The 21,357-nt window shown below is 40.9% G+C and overlaps 1 protein-coding gene across 1 annotated transcript in view; it reads left to right on the top strand.

The window, feature by feature from the left end:
• LOC134872611 (neurexin-2-like) overlaps nucleotides 1-21,357 on the top strand; it is a 116,864-nt gene that overhangs the window by 9,911 nt on the left and 85,596 nt on the right. The window contains exons 2-5 of the mRNA XM_063895991.1: nucleotides 12,790-13,930; nucleotides 15,035-15,055; nucleotides 20,218-20,247; nucleotides 20,490-20,501. Of these exons, the coding sequence (XP_063752061.1) occupies nucleotides 13,231-13,930; nucleotides 15,035-15,055; nucleotides 20,218-20,247; nucleotides 20,490-20,501 (763 nt within the window). The 5' untranslated portion in view covers nucleotides 12,790-13,230. The remainder of the gene's footprint in view (nucleotides 1-12,789; nucleotides 13,931-15,034; nucleotides 15,056-20,217; nucleotides 20,248-20,489; nucleotides 20,502-21,357) is intronic.

Below are 21,357 nucleotides of genomic sequence, written 5' to 3'. Positions count from 1 at the left end.
AAATATGACGCTGGAGGTAGGAGAAAGTCAGCTTAGCATAAAGACTGGAAACGGTAAACAAAACATACAAAGTTAAGAATGATCTCATTATCCTGATACTCAGGAGGATAGAAGTGACATTACACGACTTAGTTGAATACTCGACTCTGATTGGTCAATTTGGAAATTTCAGAGGTTGTTAGTACTTGATAACACACCGCTGCTAAGCTAAAGAACGACTGCTGCAAAGGAGGATCAAGGGAGAGAAGAAAAAGAGGTTTAAGATGGAAGATCATTTTTAAGTCTATGAAATCATTTTCAATTTATATTGGAAGTCAAGTCGTTCGTTTATTTGGTACGTGGCTGTTTAAAAAGCGGGATAATGTGCAGCGAGGTGGTGCAGCACATTATCCCTTACTTATAAATTGCAAAGTAAACCCCAAAAAAACAGCAAGAATGAACATTGCACACATTTCTTTGATTTCATTTCACACTCACCTGCACTTTATTACTAAGATCACTCTCTTCTTCTTCAAACAAACTGCAGAGCGATCATACAAATGCATTCAGACAGTTTGGTTTCCACTGTCCAAACATGGAGACTTCTCCACAGAACTTCTAACCTGTTGGTTTGAGAGAAAAGGAACAAATCTAAAAATATTGAAGCTGACCTTTCAAAGGAAATAGACCTGCAATTCAGCGTGAAATCAAGGGAGCCTACAGTCAAACCTGGTAATGTAATGGTGCATGGAATTTAAGAGACATTTGCTCTGCTTCTATCCTCGCTGGCTGCAATAAAACACATTTTATTAGATCAGTAAGAGTGTCTAGCTGGAAATTAAAGTATTGGTCGGTCTGTTAACCGCTGTGGTCAAGACTGAATTATCTCAACAATTATTGGTTGAATTGCCTTAAAATTTCGTGCAGATGTTCATGGATGATTATTACTGACTTTTGTTATTCCCTGACCTTTCCTGTTGTGCCGAGGAGGTTGTGGTTTGAGAGTGAAGTATATCAGGTGGATTGCCATTAAATTTGAAATTTGGTTCAGACGGTCATGCTGCTTTGGTGATTCTTTAACTTTATTATGTATAACCATAATTATGTCCTATTTCTTATTAAGCCAATATTTTGTTCTTTGACCCCCACTGTATGTTCAGTTACTGTATTACATGATAGCATGCTAACTCACTCCACTAAGACGAGGCACATGGGAAACATTATACCTATTTATCATCAGCATGTTAGACTTTCCAATGCGAGCATGTTTGCGTGCTGACATCAGCGTTTATCTGAAGGGACCGTGTTTCGGTGTACAGCCTTACAGAGCATGGCATGTCATGTGTAGACTGTTGTATGATATATGTAAATGGTTTTGGCTGAATACCCATTTGAGTTGTGCTTCATAAAGAGACCTTTTTGTAGCAGATTTGATCCTAGAGAACGTACAATGTCTTGTTCAAGATGGTAAACTTGTCTCTGCGCTGCAACTCTATTGTTGATCTTCTGTGACACATTAGTACTAGTTAACTTCAAGCTTGTGTCAACAGAATATTAAAAAAAATAACACTTTGTGGACTAATCAAAATGTATGGATTGGTCTTATGTGTTGCAATACTTAGTAAAAAACATGTATCATTGAATTTAGGAAAATTGCGTAGTGGCAGATTATACTTCCATATGCATCCTTTGTTGATGCAGCAGAATTCTATCTTTTCTCCAGGTAAAAAAAACTATGTGGAAGCCACAATACTTCAGAGACTCAGAGCATTGCATATTGCATCCATTAAACTGCACACAGTGAAAAGCACAGTATGCAGACATCACAGATACAGTGGACATATAGAAACTCCAGGTGTGACTTCAGAGGCTGCAGTGGAAACATTTATTATCCAAACACCTTTTTCTGGTTTCGCCTCACACTTCATAACCCAGGTGTAAAGGCACTTTGCCTTTTAGTGCTTTTAACAGCTGAATTCTTACACAGACATTCTTAGCTTTCCAACAATCACAGCCTCATGACTCTGTATGGCCTGGTTGAGTGATTGGGCACAGCTGTATCAGACAGGGTGTGTGTGTGTGTAGTTGGACAATATGTATGGTTCGTCACAGAATAAGGGCCCTTAGATGAATAGCTGACTATTAAGCGTACCTCTGACTTCCCATTTTAGCAGAATCAATATTCAATTTGAATGAATAGATTGTTAAGCAAGGTAAGAGATTTGTGATTCTTAGCAGCGGAATGTGGTTTGTAAAAGTTAATTCAATATATATCTTTGTATCTGTTATTTTGCGATACATTCCAAGAATACTAATACGAATTTAGCAATATCACAAAGGCTAAAATTCATAGCATAACCTCTGCTTTGCATAGACTAAATATGCATCCCACATCAAAGTATATCGTTTATGAAAGAGGAAAAATAAGAGGTTTAATGTCTCACAGTTCGAGTCTTGAGTTAGAATTAAGAGAACTCCTCTTTCAGGCGTGATTCACTGAGGAATCGCTGGCACGGAGAACACAGACAGAATTTATTCCGACCTAAAACCCAGCAACAACAGCTCACTGAGGCCGCTTTTATAGGCGCCCAGTAAACAGTGTAAGAAGCTTCAGCTGGGCCCGACTGAGGTAGCAGCTTGTTAGAGTGATCCCACACAGCTGAGCAGCCTTCTGTGGCTCCGTCCGGGGTGCTGCAGGGTGGAGGGCGGGTGCTGTCCTTGTAACGGTGCCGTAGGTCCCCAGGCACGATAAGCGCCTGAGTGACAGCCCCATACTGCCTCATGCTCGCTTATAATTGTATGCATATCCTATTTATATACTCTATTTTTAATGAAGCAGATTTCATCCTTAAACTCTTTTTTTTTTTGTCAACTGACCTGAACCTCCTTGAGCTTAAAAATGTATTTCAGTCAACTTTTTCCATCGTAACATGGCGAATAATGCTCATCCTCATGAATTTGCATTAAGATATATGCGTTTACATTTGTTTACGTAGCCACATGAAAGGTGATAGGTATTATTTGAGTAAATAATGGCTTTAAAGAGGATATATAATGATCATTTTCAGGTTCATACTCTACTGGGACATGTCTCCATGCTTTAATGTTCAAAAAGCTCTTTATTTTTCTCATACTGCCTGTGTTGCAGCACCTCTTTTCACCCCCTGTCTGAAACCAGAGCCCAGTCTGCTCTGATTGGTTAGCTGGCCTGCTCTGTTGTGATTGGTCAACCCCTTAGAGAAGTTTGCTCCTTGGCCTGTCCCGTACAATATGTTGCAGTGCTAGCCAATAGAAGCGCGATTGTTTTCTACACATTGTGCAAAAACCCAACACTGTTTAAATTTGGGGCGATGGACCTAAAAGGAATAACCCATTTTTCATCAAACAACCCACCCTTTAATGGGACTGTCGTTGCAGCCCATGGAAGACATTTTTGGTGAGTCCCTCGAGGCACACAAACAAACCGTGACCTGCCAGCGGGATCGGTTCACATTTGCAGAATCAAAGGCTTCACTCAGACTTCGTTTCATCTCTGTGTCCGTGTTGGCAGTCTTGTCTGCCTGCCTGCATTCTCTGGGCACAGTCAAATTAAACAGTACAGGTAAAATACAACATGGGAGAAAATAATGTTTTACTTAGAAACATAGTTACTTTACGTCTTTGCAGTCGAACTTATGTGCTGACATGCTGGGAGCTTGAGGTTGGGCGGATCATTAGAAATCTCCTTGTTTGTTTGCTAGGCTTCAGTACCTCTTTCAGTTTGTTCACCCACAGTCTTCTGGAGGAGAACAAATACAGTACCTTTACGTTATTAATGATGATTATGATACGTTCTGTTATTTGAAAGATTCATGACTAACTATCTTTGTACTTCCATAGAAAGGAAACTCTGATGAACTGTAATTAAGGGAAATTTTATTTTCCCTTCTGTCTTCTGGGAAGCATGGATTAAATAATATATTCTGAACTACATTCAAAGGCAGGGTGATGTTTAACAGGCTTTTGTAAATTATCAGCAGGACTTTGAACTCTCACATGCCCTGTACACATCATCAGAGAAAAATTGCCTTTGTGTCTCTGAGTTAGGTAATTCCTATTTATTCTTTGTAATTAGCAAAACAAGCAACTAGACAGATTCATAAACAATTCATTGAGAGCCTGGAAACAAAGTAAAACATGTCTTGTCTGTATCAGCTCTAACAATAGTTCAAAGTTGTACATGTTTGTAATGGAAACTTCTGGAGCGATGGAGTCGAAACACAATGGGAACACGGAGGGGAGCTGGACCTTGATGGCAAACACTGAAACATTTATTGGAAGTTAAGTCCGGAGAATTGACAAGACATGTGCTGCAGCCACGAGTTGACACTGTGGTTGCCTTGACCAATTCTGAAGGTCTCTCAACCATTCCCATTTATTTAGCTGGTTCTGAGAGAATAATCAACATACTGCATAACAAGATAAAACAGGCAAAGCACTTTAATACCTTTATCAGCTGTCGCCAACAGGCAGGAGCGAGGAGACCAAACACTGAGACGAATTGATAAACTGGATCCAAGTTATGGGCCTAGGAAAATATTTCCCCAGCAATGTTGAAGCAGTTGAAGGAAAAAGGATTTTTAAAAACCCATGTGAGTTAGGAGACAGAAGCCTTTACGTCTGATGTCTTTAAATCTCTTCTCCAATGTTCCATCAAAGCAAAAGTGTTAGTGAATGTAGGTCAGAATAATTTGTTCCCTACCGAGCGTAATTAGATTAAACTTTTTAATTGGTTAATTAAAAGTGTGTATCATTTCTGCAGTCATTGTTTCCCTCTCTGAATTATAGTAATATGCTCTATTCAATGATTCAACAGACAGTACGTTTGCCTGTGATGTCTCCCCCAGATGACACTTCTGCTCTGCAAGTTGCACAAAGGGCTGCAAACTTGACAAACATAGAACAGACACACACAGTCATATGACAGTAAGTATCTATTGCTACTCCTTACTAATTGGACATGTTCGCCATGTTCATGTTCGTGCAACAATCCAATCCAACAGCATATCTTCTGCTTTATCTAAAATAAATTTAGCATTCAATTAGCTCAATGTTACATAAACTGCTAACTGGAAAACACAGGGACAACTCAGGGGAGATATTAGATGGCGATTTCTTAATTAGCAATTAAACACTGCTGGGGAAAGCATATTGTTAAATTTTGAGGTATACACTACAGCTGATGTAGTTGCTTGAGAGTTCGAGAGCTCTGTCTCACCCCATTATCATTGATGTATATAAGATCCTGCTAACCTTGCTCACATCCCAAAAGCATGCCCTGTTTTGCTTTGGCAAAATATTTCAGATGTGTGATAGGAAGTACTTTCCTGCAGAACAACTCTTACTCAATGCACAGCCCCATGACAGCCCCATGCCTGGAGCAGATTGGGCGTGCATATTGATTGGGGTTTTCCTTGCGTTCACTCCTATAGGCCTATTGGAATTGCTTTTATGTTGTTTCAGGTCCATTTGGTGAATGACGAGGTGTTCAACCTCCACTGGTCCTCTAATAGGAGAATTGATGAGTGGAAAGAATGGAGCTGCACAGCTGGTGAACAATAACCATGTGGTATTCAAATACTGCGTACCCTGGAACTTGCTTGGGTAAACTGCTGCAAAACAACCTTGAGCTCCGTCCGACTCAAACTGCATCCTCTAAAATTCCTCTGCAACACAAATTATTACAGTCTGTTAAAACATTACATTTGTCAGATTTTTCAAGACTACTTGCAGCAGTAGTTGTGGACCACTGTCAACTTCCTGTTTTTCTCACTCACCTGTTTATCCCCTTGATGCTACAGATCAATACTTTAAGATCACTCGCTGTGTTCACTGAATCGTAACCGAGTATTACACTACGCTCCCTGTTCCATGTCGGCTTTGGATTCAAGCGAAGAAAGGTTCCCTCCCATTTCCCGCAGCGTTGAGTTGGTGTGATTTCAGAAACTGTTGAACCTCCGGCCCCTCTGGCTGCCCCTGTGTCCTTCCCCAGGGAAGCAGTTGAACTCCTCAGTTAGCTCATTCATGCTGAATCATTTCAGCAGTGTAGTGGCGCGACTGAACAGATAGATCCTGAGAATGTTCCATTTAAGAGAATTTATTGATTGAGCGGAGAAAGTGGGATGGTTGAAATGGTGTTAGGTGAATAGACGTCCACTTTTCAGCAGCTAATCGTAAAGGTTCCCGATATGTCTTCCGCTTTAAGAGCTATGCTTCCCCTTTGGCACTTTCTGGAAAATGAGTCGCTATTCCTTGTTGAAGAGCAGAAGCCATGACATCCTTTCATATCTCTTTATACATTAACATATATCTGATCCCTTTTTGAAGGTTTTATCATTAAATGTGCATCGGTACATTAGCATTTTATACCATGGCCGTATGGATCTTTCTATAAGAAAGAGATAATAACCATCCTGTCTTTTGCTTCCTTTCTAATCCTGACAGTACATGGATGGTTTTATTTTTAGAAACACCATTGATCATGTCATTTTACAATAATTGTACAATTATTTAAATGATGTAACATCTTTTAAATGAATATAAACCTTGAATTGTGCACTTTAGAATGGCTGTGGCGTCTTGATACACAATGGACTGAATATGAGCTGTACGGCAGCAGAGGGAGCATACCACTACAGGAATAGTTCATTCTATTATCCAGAGTGTATGGTGGTATGGTGTATGACCGGTACAGTGGCATTTAAGTATGGTAGCCTTCACTGATAAGTACCAGTATGTTCATGTGTGAAATTATTCCCTTTCATACAGTATGAATTCAGCTTATCCCAATACAAATGGCTGTACTCGGTAGAATGCCAATTTTAAGGTATTATTTAAATGAAACAGTACAAAAATTGGCAGGTCAAAAATCCACCACATTATTCTGCAGAATTTGCCTAAGAATGGGCCAACAGTGCTGCCTAAAATATTAATTTCAGGTCTTTTTTTAGTGGTGGAGGATACGCCGCAGTGTGTATCAGGGGGACAGCTTGGGTTAGAACAGGGCGCCCATTGAAATTAGGTTAATTGGCCACCACTGTTCCCCCCTCCAGATTTTGACCATGATAGCTAATTGGCCTGTTGACTTTAATGGAGAAACGGCATGCTACTCGGTGTGAGAAGCCTTTAAATGTAGAGAAGACTCATTTTAGTCCTACTGTATGTGCAGAGGGGAGCAGCTGACCCCGGGCCACACACACCAAGCGCTCTCTACTATATACTTTATTGGATTGATATTATTTGTTTATTCTATGTGTCAGTGTTATACAAGTGCTGTTGATCCAGCAGGGTGAACAGTGCTGTGAATAACTCAAGGTTTCCTGAGATTTTGGGTTTTCACCATCACCACAGAGCCTCACGTTATACACCATGACTCTCTGAGAGACATTGGTTTAAGCCAGAAAAACATTGAAAGGCTCGAGAAAGTTCTCTTGCTGCTATCAGGTTTACTGCCTTATGGATTTTCTATAAAAGTCTGAATGTTAGTATGGAGTTAAAAAACATCATCACATTCCCATGACATGGGACTGTTTAAGCTCAGGATGTGTGCTGAATCAGGTTCAAGGGAAGTAGCACTGCCAGACTAAACAGCAGCGTCACAAAAGCCATTTGGAAAATAGGCCTTTGTATGTTTCTCCGGCCCTATGTGTGCTAGCCTAATAGTCCCTGAGATATTCTGAGTGTACAGAAATTGATGTAAGAAAAGAAAGGAAGAAAAACATGAGTGGGTGATGCCTACCGGAAACATGGGGGATTTCAAAGATAAAAAAGCAAAACGGATAGAGAGGAATAAATGGCACGAACAAATCACTGCAAGCAGATTTAATCAGTTGTTGAGGCATTTGGTCATCCACGCTTTCCGTTGTTTGGTACTTAGATCTTATTTATTTCATATGCAAATAGGTTTGCTGACTCCATGCCAGTCTTGTGGCTGTGTTAACAGAAATGTTTGCAATGCATATTATGTACTTTTCACGTCTTTACATTTAAAACAGGCCCTATTTCATGTGGTGTCGGCTCATTGCGACTGAAAATAAACTTGACCTAAAGCTTCCCAACGTGGTGTTTATATGCTTGGCTGTACTGTATCTCTGGTATATGTTTAAGTATTCCTCACATATTATTGCTATTATTAATCATCATCACCCATCTGGATATATCTGCTCCCACATAATGGCAAAATTATGAGCCCAAGTTACTCTTAATGAGCGTCTCAATGGGAGCTGCGGCAAAATAGTTCATCATGTGGCGAGATTATGAAGCTGAAAGCACCACATGCCTCCTTGTCTTTTTACATATAATAATAATACTAATGTGTTTGTCTGACTCAAAGCGAGCTGAACGCAGTCACGTACTCTATATACAACTGCGACAGGTTCTGAGATTCATTTCACGCACCGTACCTGACCCTGGCAAATTGCAATTCATCCTATGAAGAAGGTGTCAGTTCTTTATGACCTTCCAGGATACAGCAATTCCCATGATAAACCCGTCTATCAGAAGGGTTTTTCTCCCAGCCTGGAGCCTTCTGATACTTTGAGGAGAAACTTTGATTTATTTGCTGTGATGCAGTCTCTGTTGCGACATCTACTTTTAGCAAAAGAAAAAACCCGACTGTGGCAGCCCTCATCAGCAGGAGGCCCAATCGAGACTGTAATTCCCTGCAGACTCAAACACATATTTTATATCTCTCAGTGGCAGAGATGAAATCGGGCCAAACTTGCATGAAATGCTTCTGCTGCTAGTTGAGAAAGCCCTATGAATGAAAGAGAGCCTGGTGTAACGAAACATGAAAACACATTTATTGCTTTTAGACAAATTAGCTCTTTTTACGGTTCAGTGCAAACCCCAGAGCTTTTACTTGATATAGTATTTAGGGGTCATTTGTATTTATTGTAGACATATGGATTGAACCAGAGGGGTTCAACCTCTTTTGTAAACTGCAAGAGTGTCCTTTTCTTTCTGATGAGGAGGACTTTGGTACATTTTGTGAAAGTTAAGAGCAGAACACTCAACATTCAATGTATACAGTACACTGCGGTCTCCATTAAACATAGTGTGGATTTCATCATATGTCTGATGTGTGGCTTGCAATATGGTCAACAACTAAATATATTCTATGTCGACTTACACTGACTTTCAATTTCTTGACTTATACATCTGTGAATCGTTCGCCTGCAAAAGCAACACCTTACATCTTGTGTAGCCAAGGGGTGACGGTGAGGTATATTGCATCATAAGTGAAGTTATAAGCTAGCAACATCAATCAAATTAGGGTAAATTATGCTTGATAATTATCAACGCTTTAAGAAAATAAGCAGCCTACATCACAGCTCTCCATAGGGTTTCATTTATTTTATGATCTAAAAAGTGTGGCAGCTCATTAAAACAGAAGCCTCAGAACGCTTATGATAAGGGGAAATAGGAAGGATATTGTCAGGATCTCAGTTTTGTATTTATAGTTTACGGTTTTATTTTGAAGTATATCTTGTTTTGTCACTTCCTGTCTTGTCTTGTTCACTTCCTGTCTTTAGTTTCCCTCCTGTCTGATTGTCTGATCGTGCTCACCTGTTGCCCCTGTGTGTCTCCTCCCCCTTCCCAGATGTTTCTTGTCTTGTGATTACCCTCCTGTGTATTTAGTCTGTGCTTTCCTTGGTGTTCTTTGTCGTCGTTGTTTGTCGTTTGCCTGTTCCCTGAACCCTTTTGGATCTCCCTGTTTCAGCCCTCCCTCTTCCACTGGTTTGTCTGAGTTTAATTTGATACGTTTCCTTCGTTTTACCTTTTGTCTGCATTTTTGTTAACAGATTTTTTTATAAATAAAAGCTCGCCCTTGGTTATACCTTTGAACCCCTGCCTCCTCTATTGCTCCTGCCCCTGGGTCCTTGCCCCAATCCTGACAGATATATTTCAAGCTTGTTATGTAAATACATTATGGGGCTTTTTTTTATCGACTAAGATTGACTGAATATATTTGAGAAACTATGCTTATTAGAACATGAATACTGTGTCATATTATTATTACTGCATATATATTTAAGAAGTACAATATAATTTGTGCCATAGATGCACTCTTTGTATAAATTGTTTTTGACTGTATGGGTGGGGATTTGAATACCCTACATTTATGATTTCAACATGTTACTGTTTTCATTATTCCCCAAAAATAAATACAAATTAAAACTTTAAAAAAATGAATAATACATAAAGAATATACATTTGAATAAATCAATTATGCTAAACAGCTAGGGAAACAGTTGATGAAAAACAGTTTTTATCACATCACATTTCATCCCCACTCATATTTGGTAAACAAACAACAAACAAACAACCCCCCTCCCCTCTCACCCACAGACCCCCTTCACGGAGAAGTACTCGTACGTTTCTTGGTCATAAGTTATTCAGATTGAAAATCCTTTAAACTTGACCTCACGAGAAGGAGTTAGACCTATAGTGTCTGGGCATCCTTCAGATCGACAGTGTTGTTCCACGCTTTTGTGCAAATTGGTTGTAACAGATTACAGCTGCTGATTTGGTTTTTGATCACTTAATTGGATCACACGACGGTATAGCTCTTTTATGCTTTTTTAATGGGTTTTGGACAGCGTTGGAGTTCTTTGGCACGGAGGCATAAGCTATAACAGTCTCTGGCTACAGAGACAGCAATCCTCTGTAGAGCAAATTCATTATTGGCTCTGCTCTCTTTAGGGAAATTGTTGTTAATAATGAAAAGATAAAATAAATGCCGCCATCATCCGTTGAATATAAATTCTGTCTCCCGGAATAGGTCGTGTTATACCACATGATTGGTCACAGGCTGTAGTTTTTAGCCTTTATAAATGATAACAGTGAGCCAGGGCAGTTTCCCCTTTTGTTTGTGTCCTGAGGTCTGTGAGGCGCACCGTCTTTTGTTATCATAAAGTATTGAATGTGGTGTTCGTTTGTTTCTAACAGAGACCTCTTCCTTTTCATCACTCCCAGCCTCTGGCCTGCATGTGTTGTTTAGCTGTAATGTCTTAGCTTGATCCCAGGAAGCGCAGAGGGCTTAAGGGGCTCAACATCACTGAAGTTAGTGAGGCCATGGACTGTACCAAAACATATGTGGGGGTGCTTATGAATCAGACGGTTTTCCACCAGCTTTTTGAAATCCCTCTGTTTCCCCTTTTGCGTAGATGCTAAGACACGAGATGGGGCGCCAGGATTGAGATGTGTCTCGGCCTAGGCATGGTGTTGAGAGCATGTTTCTGGACTCCATAAGCCAGGGGGGGGCAATCTGCGGCTCTTTGCCCAGTCTCATGCATCTCCTCAGTTCATATCGAATTTTAATTGTGTGTGTGTTTCTTTTTGCGAATATGTATCCAAGGTCACAAAGGGTAAACAACACACAAGTTCCAGGCCAATCGTTGCATAGAGTTTTCGACACAGATGTGCTTCAGCCAATCAGAATGCAGATACTCACTCGCGATGTGACAGTGAAGGGAGAGATCTGCTTCTGAACCGCGAAAATAAAACTCAGATAAAATCGTAATAACTCAATATAAAGTTGTCAAATCAAAACGGTAACACTTTGCAGTTGTAGATGTGTGTGAGGGGGCCTGCTCACGGAAAGCTGGCCACCGACACAGAAGGACTCCAGAGTTGCTGAATCGAAATAAATAAGAGAGAAAGTGCCTCTCTGTCAGCAGAGCTTCTGCCAGTCACAGGGTAAAAGTTGAGATAGTTATCATGCGAGGATAATTAGCTAAAATACACTTCATTTATTTTTTAAATAACTGTCATGAAGCAGGATTTGAACAAACCTTATAGTCATGGGTTTGGATTTGTAAAGGATTGTTCAAGGCAATGAAACTTAGTTCAAAGAAGAAACCTGTATAGTAATATAAAAGTAGTTTTCACATTAAGTGAGAGTGTGTGGCTGACAATAACTGGCCTCTGTTCTTAATACTGATATTCTGTCAAAATCATGGTGTGTGACATGTACAAGAAATCTGGCTGAGCAGGGGTATGTGTGTCTGTCTGTGTGACGGAGTGTGTGTCTATTGGAGGGTGTGTCTGTGTCTGTACATTTTTAGATTTTCATTTTGTATGTGTGAGAGCTAGAGAGGGGCACAGAGGAAGAGAGTGAGGGAGCACACCAGTGGCATAGCTAGGCCTATTTTAGGTGGACTTTAAATCCCACCCAAATGAACATTTTGAAATTGAAAAGAAAAAGATTATATTTTATGGAGTTGTGCCCCCTCCCCTTACCGAGACCACACAGTTCTATTAGATGTAGCCTCTTAATGTTGCTCTCAAAGTGCACGAGATGCATGCAATTCACTTTAAAATGTTTTAAAAATCTGCCCGGGGTAGCATGCCCCCTTACGCCCCTAGAGGATGTGAAGTCCACCCCACCCAAACTGGAAAACCTACTTATGTCTCTGGACCACACAGAAAGGCTGAGAGCAAAAGAGAAAGGGCAAGAGAGAAGTGGGGGGGGACATACATCCAGCATGTGTGTATGATGTGGCTCTTTGCAGTAACACAGTCAAATAATTGGCTCTTCGACTCTGACTCGTTGGCCACCCCTGCCATAGGCGGTAGCTGCCATCTTAATGACAATCAGCAGTCATTAAAATTGAATTATAAAATGTAAACCATATTTCCCTCTTCACCATTTTGTCACACTGTGTAGTTCACTTCCATTTCTTTTTATAATGACTGTAGATTATTTATCATTTTCTTTGTAGAATCATGTGTTGGTGTCCTCTTACACATTCTTCTTTTATGTCTCAGGATGTTGGGAGGCTGAGGAGAATGGAGGCTGTACCTAAGCTGTGTGCCTAGCTAACCCATGGAGAACTGAGGGGAACAGTGCTGGATGGAGGCCAGGACACTGGATGGCGACGACGAGGAAGCACAAAGTATCGTGGATCACTTGTGTTGTTTGTTCTCTTTCTCTGCCGATCCAAAGTAGATGCAAAGTCTCCAAAGTGCCTCATTTGTTCACTCTGTCACGTGTCCTCCATGGAGAGATGGCAAAAAAAATCAAGATAGAGAGTCAAGGCTAAAGAAACTCCTTCACTGCATGTGGTATTTGCAGGTTTGTATCTGCTAAGTTTCTGGGTCGTTAACTAAGAAGTGTAAACACTAGATAACATTATCTTCTCACAGCTCTGTTGGATTTGTATGAATTAGAGACCACAGGGGAGCGAGTAGGTGTAGATAGTAGCCACAATGGGCAGGTGTAGAGGCAAGGCTTCCTGGTTTCTGTTGTTAGCCGGGTTGGTGCTAACAGCAACAGCTTTGGAGTATGAGGGCGTTCCTGGTCAGTGGACACGCTATGGCCAGTGGGATGCCAAAGCGACAGGTGAGCTGAGCTTCATCCTGAAAACCAACGTCAGCAAAGCCCTGGTGCTCTACCTGGATGATGGCGGGAACTGCGACTTCCTGGAGCTTCTCATTGCAGACGGGAGGGTCCACATGCGCTTCACCATCCACTGTGCCGAACCGGCCTCCCTGCACACTGAGACGCGGATCAACGACCTCCGCTGGCACCGAGTCCTCCTCTCCCGTAACCACAGAGAGACCAGGCTGGTGGTGGACAACGAGGAGAAAGTGGCTGAGGTGAAGTCCAAGAGAAAAGAGATGGTGGTGGCCAGTGACCTGTACGTAGGGGGGATCTCACCTGATGTACGTCTCTCTGCGCTGACGTCTAGCACCGTTAAGTACGAGCCGCCATTCCAGGGCCTTATAGCCAATTTGAAACTGGGGGAGGCGCTACCATTACTTCTGGATGGCCAAGCTGTTCATAGTGATTTGGAGTACCTCTGTGACATACACTCCCCATGCAACAAAGGTGTGTGCTCCGTCAGCCAAGGAGAGGTACTCTGTGACTGTATGAATACCAGCTACAGGGGAAGGTACTGCCATGAAGGTAAGAAGAATATCCCTCTCTCTGTATTAGTATTGTTTGCAGTTTGATCCGAGGTTTAATACGTTTATTAATATGTTAACCGCCTTGTCTGTGTTTTGGTCAACTTGTACACATTGTAGGTACACAGAAAGATATGATAATCTATTTCCTACTGCTTCCCTTCATGAAAGACTTCTTTTGAACATCTATGTACTTTGGCAATGGAAAATGTGTTACCTTATGATAAGCCTCCAAATGGTTAAATCCCTTATTAACATCACCTTCTAAGTATACTGTACGGTCTAAACACTCATTAGGCTCTTGAAAATAATCAATAAAGCCCACTTTAAAGCAATCCAGGTCAAAGTGTACCGCAGCAGTACTTAAAGACTGCTTGGATGTGTGAGTCCAGCCCTCAGCAATTATCTTCACAAGTCAAAGAGGATAAAAGCTTTCTAATGTGTGAAATGTTTGCATGTTTTCAATAGAGATGCGTTTTACAGGCCACAAAATGGGCATTTTTTTGTAATTCTTAAAGGTGTACGAAAGGGTAAGGACTGTATTTGGTATTTTAAGAATAATCTTTGGAACTTGCATATTAGTTTGCATAAATTAGTGATTTGTTGAAGATGTTTTCCTCTTTGCTAAAATACGCAAACCTCTTATATTAATACACGTTTGGCTTTCCTCGCACAATGTCAGGGGTGAGGAAGTGCATAAAAGACAAAGGAGGACCCTCGCCTAATTTATCAAAATAGACATGCTGCATACCTTTTTTTTGCACGTATTAGAGCACCTTATTAGCTATCTCTACATCATTATATTAACCACAAATACAGTCTTTAATCACAACCTGGAGTTATTAATGTAAGTATGTAGGTTAAGTTAAAGAATTTGCTTTCAGACTGTTGAAAGACATCAATCTGCTGCTGGACTGTGACTTTATCTGTGGTTATATATCAGATATAAGTATACAATACCAAGATTTCTAATGGAACAAAGGAGCAAACTTGCAGGCTCTGGCTGATACTCGTGTCTGTTTACATGCGTGTCTTGGCATGTATGGAAGCAACAAGGTGTAGCAAAACAACATTAAACATGTGTGTTGTTTTTATTCTCCTGCAGCTGTCCAGAAAGAAGTAGAAGGTAAGACAATGCATTTCATAATGAGCATAGTGATGAGCAAAACTTGTTTTTCATGATGCTCTTATTTGTAAAGGATATTACCCGCAGCCTCAGTGTGTGAGAGTGTGTTGGGTTATTATCAGGTTGTTATTGTCGGTTTGGACTGCAGTTCTGACATCCAACAAATTAAGCTGACAGGAGATATACTATCGCTGGTCACAAGGTCACAATGGGAAAAGCACTTAATGTGCTGAATGCTCATTGTATATATACATATTTGCTCAAGGTGACTGGAGAGGTCTCTACAGTACGTGGGTGTTCAATATGGGGAGCATTCATATACTGCATCACAAAAAAAATGACTGTACAGACGCGCTTTGTTTTATTATTTATAGCTTCTGTATTTTTCCTTTCTCTGAAGAGCATATTTTCCTCACTACTGTTTAATGTTAGGGTTTTCTATATCATCATGCCATTATGATTTAAGTTCAATATGTGGATTCAACTTGAACAAGATGGCATCCTTTGGTGAAACGTGACCTGTAACTGAGACAAATTGTAATATTAATTGCACGATGATGATGAATTTTCATTGGTGCGTTTTTTTTTTTTTAAGAGGAACACATTTCCCTCGTTATTCGCGGAACTATTACCCACCGTGATTAAACGTTGGTTGCTAATAGGGTGCACATACTGATCCTGAAGTGAAGATTGAAGGCGAGGAGGGAGATTTGTTTAGTCGGTATCAGAACGAAGCATCCGTCTCCCCAGTAAGGACTGCCTGGTGTGGTGAAAGGGCAGCCAACAGGCTCAGGAGACCAGTGCAATGTGCACTGAGCCACTGCACATTATAAATCACTGTTACTGACTCAAAATGCACCAACCCATGCACACCTGCTCTCCAAAATCCTGCCTGTGACACTTGCATTTGGCGTGCGACAGCAAAATTGACTGAAACTGCAAAAATGTTGTCTTCATGCGTGGTGGTTTCGCAAAGTGCAGTAAAGTAAAAAGTCTTGCAGCCAGAAATGCTTTATTCCAACAAACAAGACGATAAAATAGATGAAATATTATTATTTTTTAAGATGAAACATGTTTTTGGTACAGATCCTGTATTTAAAGGAGCAGGTAACTAAGTCTTAGTGACGGTATGGCTGTACGCTTCAGTAACAGTTAATAGGTTTCATCGCGGCACTATTTCCAAAAACAAGCATTAATCATTCCTAATAAGAGCAGAGATGGCAGGGGGCTGCTCACAGGAAAAAGGCAGGCGTTATTAAATGACATGCTGCAAAGAGAGCACATCACAATGTTTATTGGATTAAAGCTTGACATGGAGACAATCCCCAATGCACAATGCACGAAAACAACAATGACAACAGCGAAATCACTCTCACCAGATGCCTTCTTCTCTAGCCTTTATACAACTCCATGCGCTATCCCGCAGCAAGTCTTTGATGTCCTTGCAGCAACGGAAATAAACAAATCCATGCATTAGCTCCTCTCCCCGGGGAAGGCAAACATGGTAACCCATATGCTATATTTGGTTTTGGCGGTGGGTTTTAAGTGGTCCGGGAATTATCTTTATTTATCTAAAGGAACTGCTTTGAGGCAGTAAAACCTTGGGAACAGCAGGTGAGTCTTCCGAGTTGTTCATCTACAGTATGCAGCACATGGGCTCCCGCTGATCTGTGCGGACAAAGGCCATGGCAGGGCATGCTCTAATGCCGAAAGAGTGCAGCATCCTCTGATGTTCTGTGTGAAAAAAAAAAAAAACAGGTCTGTGAAAGAGAGATAAGGACAACCAGCTCAAATACAGAGGAATGGAAAATATTTCCAACACGTAAGAAAAAACCTTCCACAACACACACGTGTCAAGTGCTAACACATTGTCATTGGTTTTTGCCTTTAAATTTTAATGTGTAAGCACACAGTGATGACTCACTACCACAGGCGTGACAAAGAAGGTATAGAAGTCTCGTAAAACGGGACACAGTTTGTCCTGGTGGCCTTACGTCTTTCAGCAGCAGCGACCTTGGTCTAATCCCTCATTACAACAGGGTGTATTATACTGTACTTTTCACAGGAAAAACTAATTTGGCAAATCCTAATCCTCGAGCAATGGCTCTTTCTTCTTAGATGCTCATTAATTAATGTCACAATAATGACTGAGAGGTCCTTCAACATCTGCATCTGCTATATTTGTTTAAGAGAAATAACTTAGATTACAGTATTAAGAGTATTTTCAAACGTTAATAATGTCACATGCAATTACAAAATCGAAATGCCTTTTGCTGCTTAAGTGGTTTAACTAAATCAGTGAGGAGGCCGAAGGTTAATGTGTCAACAGCATATCGTGTGGAAACACATTTTCAATATATGATGTATAATGCAAGGTATTATCATAAATTAAACATCTGGCTTGATATTTAATCAATCCAGACCATGGCAAATAATAACAACATAATATATTAATGTAAGAAACTAAAATGAGAAAAATGCAAATGAAGTCAAAAGGAACGTATAACATTTAAATAAATATGAGCTTCCACCGCTTGGTTATACATTTTCGTTTGCCCTTAAACTCGCTTATACTGTTGCCTCTTATCTAAAAATAACAAAATGCTAGATTACTGGTAGGAATTGCGGTTTATTTTCACACAGGCTTTCCCTTCTATCGGGTCTCTACAGGTCTAGCCAGTTATCTCTGCATTGCCACAGAGATTTATCAGCCAAGGATGAGGATGAGCATATTCAATGGTTGGCTGCTCATATCGAAGGGTATCGAGAGCACCACTCCCCATCCACTTTTTCTTCAACTCCTTGACTCCCATCTAGCTGGTTTAGTTGGGCTGAGGCACTTCTTATGTGCTGGCCATCATGACTTGTTGGATACCAGCTCTAGACTCCTTAAGTCAAAAAGCGTGGGTCTGTTTCCTCGCCCCCAGAACTGTTATCATAGCACGAATCAGCTGAGTCATGATTAGTTAGACTGGGCATGACCAACAATGGCCAGTGGCTTCATGACTGCTGCTCATTAGTTGATTAATAGGAAGTCTTCCCCTCCCTCCATATCCCTGCATTGAAAAGGACAAAGACATGTAGGAAGAAAAGAGATTTTACCAGATTCCTCCCGCTGTGGCAGAAAGGGGTGTTGCTGTGAGAGTCTGTCACTTTTAATGATCATCAAGCTCCCCTTTTAGCCCCTTGTTGCCATGTCATAAATCCGCAAAGCAGAAAATACAGACACCATCTTAGTATGTCGTGTAAGAATCACCTGGAAGGTATCACTGCTCATGCCTTGATTAAACATACGTTGGCTGGCCATGTAGCATGCAGAGCCACAGTGGGGGTGCAGCTCTTTGTCTGCTGCGTAGACAGGGCTGTGGTTAAATCCTGTCTAAGCAGAGGCTCAGTCGCTGGCTTTGCAATGACACACTGTATCAAAAGCCTACGTGTTGGCAGGCAAGGACCCTCCCAGGGGTAATCATGTCCGTTTCTCACCAAGAGCAGCAGCATGAACAGCCACTCTCAGTGGAACGCGTGAGGGAGGTATAGCCCGACCTGCTCTCTCGCCCGATTTTACCTAATGACTGACTGGGACTTGAACTGTAAGTGAGTGACTTGCTGATGCGCTGAAGAGAGCTGTTTGTGTTGGCTGGCACATGGGACTCAGGATCCATGCACTGGTACTCAGCAGAAGTGTTGCATTGTTTTATCCCCATTAACTCTTTTGGCAATAGTAAAGGTATGCCATATAATTGCTGGCTGAAGTGTTGAGAATTGTGTACGTGACTGTGCTTAGCAGACTGTGAGAGTGAGAGACTCTGGTGGTGGTGGTGGTGGTGGTGGTGGTGGACGCAAAACCCCAATCAAATTTGGCTTTGAACGCTGCAGTATCATGTGATTGATAGGCTGCAGTGTAATTGCAGTTTGCTGTGTCCATAGATTTACTACAGCTTTACTTTTTTGTTCCCTGTATGAGCAATGAGCCTTGCAATGCAAGTCCGAGAAAGTTACATTTGGTTTGTAGCACCCTGTCTGTGTGGGTTAGTAAGAGTAGAAATTCCTGCATTTTACTGCTCTTTCTTTTATTATGTTAACAGCTGATTTAATGGGCGTCATCAGTGGTTACAACTTAAATTTTAATGTGACAGACGACCCAATTTCTCAAAAGTGAGGTTTAATGTCTAACACAAAGACTCCAACTCATTAGCGCCACATGGGACACCGGATCCTGGGTGAAAGTGCAGACATGTTCTCCTTTTTAATACCCATTGCGAGAGGTCTATGTCGCCTTGTTGTATTTGTTCTTTGGGTAATCAACCATGTGAGCAGATGATCGACCTTTCCAGTGGGCACCTGCTGACCCAAATATATGAGGCTGATAGCCCCCGATAACACCCATTTATTCAGCGATTTTAATCAGCTTTTTGTCTCGGCTGGTTGCTTTATGATAGTTTAAAATCAGTGAGGCTTTAATGCGTTTTCAATTTGCAGCGCCATTATCCTGCTTCCCCCTATTTTTTTCTGAATGAAATGGTTAAGTGTGGCAGATCATTAGCGGCTGACCTGTTACATGACAGTTGTTATATCAGTGTTGCACCACCTAAACCTGGTGAGCTCCATTAGATGGTAAATCCTGTGTGAAACGCGTTGATGTGGGCTGAAAATTTATTGGATAAGGAATGGTGTCACATCAGCCTCTTTAATAAAACGATCACATGGATTGGCAGAACACTAACATGCAAATATCAGCGCGTAGAGATGAGCAACTAAGCCTATAGAGCCCGGTTAGAGATCATAGCATGTTACCGAGTGTAATATTTATACATCGTTATAAAAGTAGGATTTATCGGATACATCTCGAACAATGTCTGCATCAAGTAAACATACAGTATGTGTTCCATTTAGAAAAAAGCATCTGTGTGAGCAACTACCTGTAAGGGTTGCACCGATCAAGATGTTTTTTTCTCTCCTTGCCTCCCCTCTCCTCCCTTTGAGATGTTTGTCTGTTTTTAGTTTATTTCCCCTTTATATTTTAGTTTGAACTTTGACATCCGTACCTGCCCCCAGGATGTCTGTCACAAACTGCAGTCCAACATTGTGACAATGCTTTTGTTCTCCCAAACCTCTTTATGAACTTCCTGTTTTCGTATCCTTTTTCTGTTCTTTCCCTCAAGGTCTGGCGCACATGATGTTAAACCGCCAAGGTATGGGGTCTATTGGTTTGCTTTTCCTTCCCAGCCACCTGATCACAACATTTCCCCTTCCCCTGAAATCATTTTAGTTAACTGTGCTGCACTAATATTTCCTCTCCTCTTTTTTCATATATTTGCCTATTCGTTTTTTGCTTCCTGTCATGTTTTACTCACCATTCACTCAATCTGTGTCCGTCAAACCCTTGTCCTGACCACTGACTGAGCTTCTGGAACATCATCTTTGACCTCTACAGTTTTTCGCCAAGGTAATGCATCTATGCTCATAGCATCTCTTCGGTTTGGTTTCATGGTGTTTTCCTTCAAAGGAAAGAAACAGGTTTAAAAGAAATACAGAAAAAAAGGATTTCATGCCAAAGGTGTCTCAGGTTTATTGACGCTTCCTTTTTAAACAATCAAACTGTTTTATCACAGGGTTTCTTGCCTTCTAGAAATAGTTAGTTACAGAATTAAAATATAGTACTGAATTCTCAAGTGTGCTTTAACTAGGTTGTTTATGATCATTGATCAGTGGGTTGCACATTCCCTTCAAATGATTTCTACATCGCAGTTATGGTAATGTGTTTCATATTTACACAGATTTCAAATGACTGATGGGAGAAAATGTTTGAGCACAGTAGGTGGTTTTTGCCAGTAAAAAATGAAGAGCCTGCAAAACACACTACTGTGATCAACTGCACCCTCTCTTAAGCGTTTTAAGCCGTCTAAGATGTATGTACAAACATCGGGAGAAAGACATGTATTCATTGCAACATTTTGACAATAATCAGCATTAGAGGAAAAATGGTCGTTTTGAATGAATGGTACGGTTGGCACTGACCTACATGAAGTCTGCTGTATTTATTTTTTGTGTTTTCTGCTACGAGACAAAAGTCACCATCCTGTCTCCATGGCAATCAGTGTTGTCTCCAAACAGAGCGGCTTGGCTTTGATAACTCACTGACAGTATAATAAACCGCTAGATTTCGCCTTTTCTTCATCAGCAAAATGATATGTAGATATGACCTTTTTCCTTGATTGAATTTTGAGAAAACAACCATCCAAAAACGACTGAGCATCGCTCCTGTATTAGTGACATTTTTACAGGTTCATAGAAAGAACATG

Source organism: Eleginops maclovinus, chromosome 11 (assembly GCF_036324505.1).
Source record: "Eleginops maclovinus isolate JMC-PN-2008 ecotype Puerto Natales chromosome 11, JC_Emac_rtc_rv5, whole genome shotgun sequence".
Lineage (NCBI taxonomy): Eukaryota > Metazoa > Chordata > Actinopteri > Perciformes > Eleginopidae > Eleginops > Eleginops maclovinus.
The sequence above is the reverse complement of the archived record's forward strand: the minus strand, read 5'-3'. Positions and strand labels throughout refer to the sequence as shown.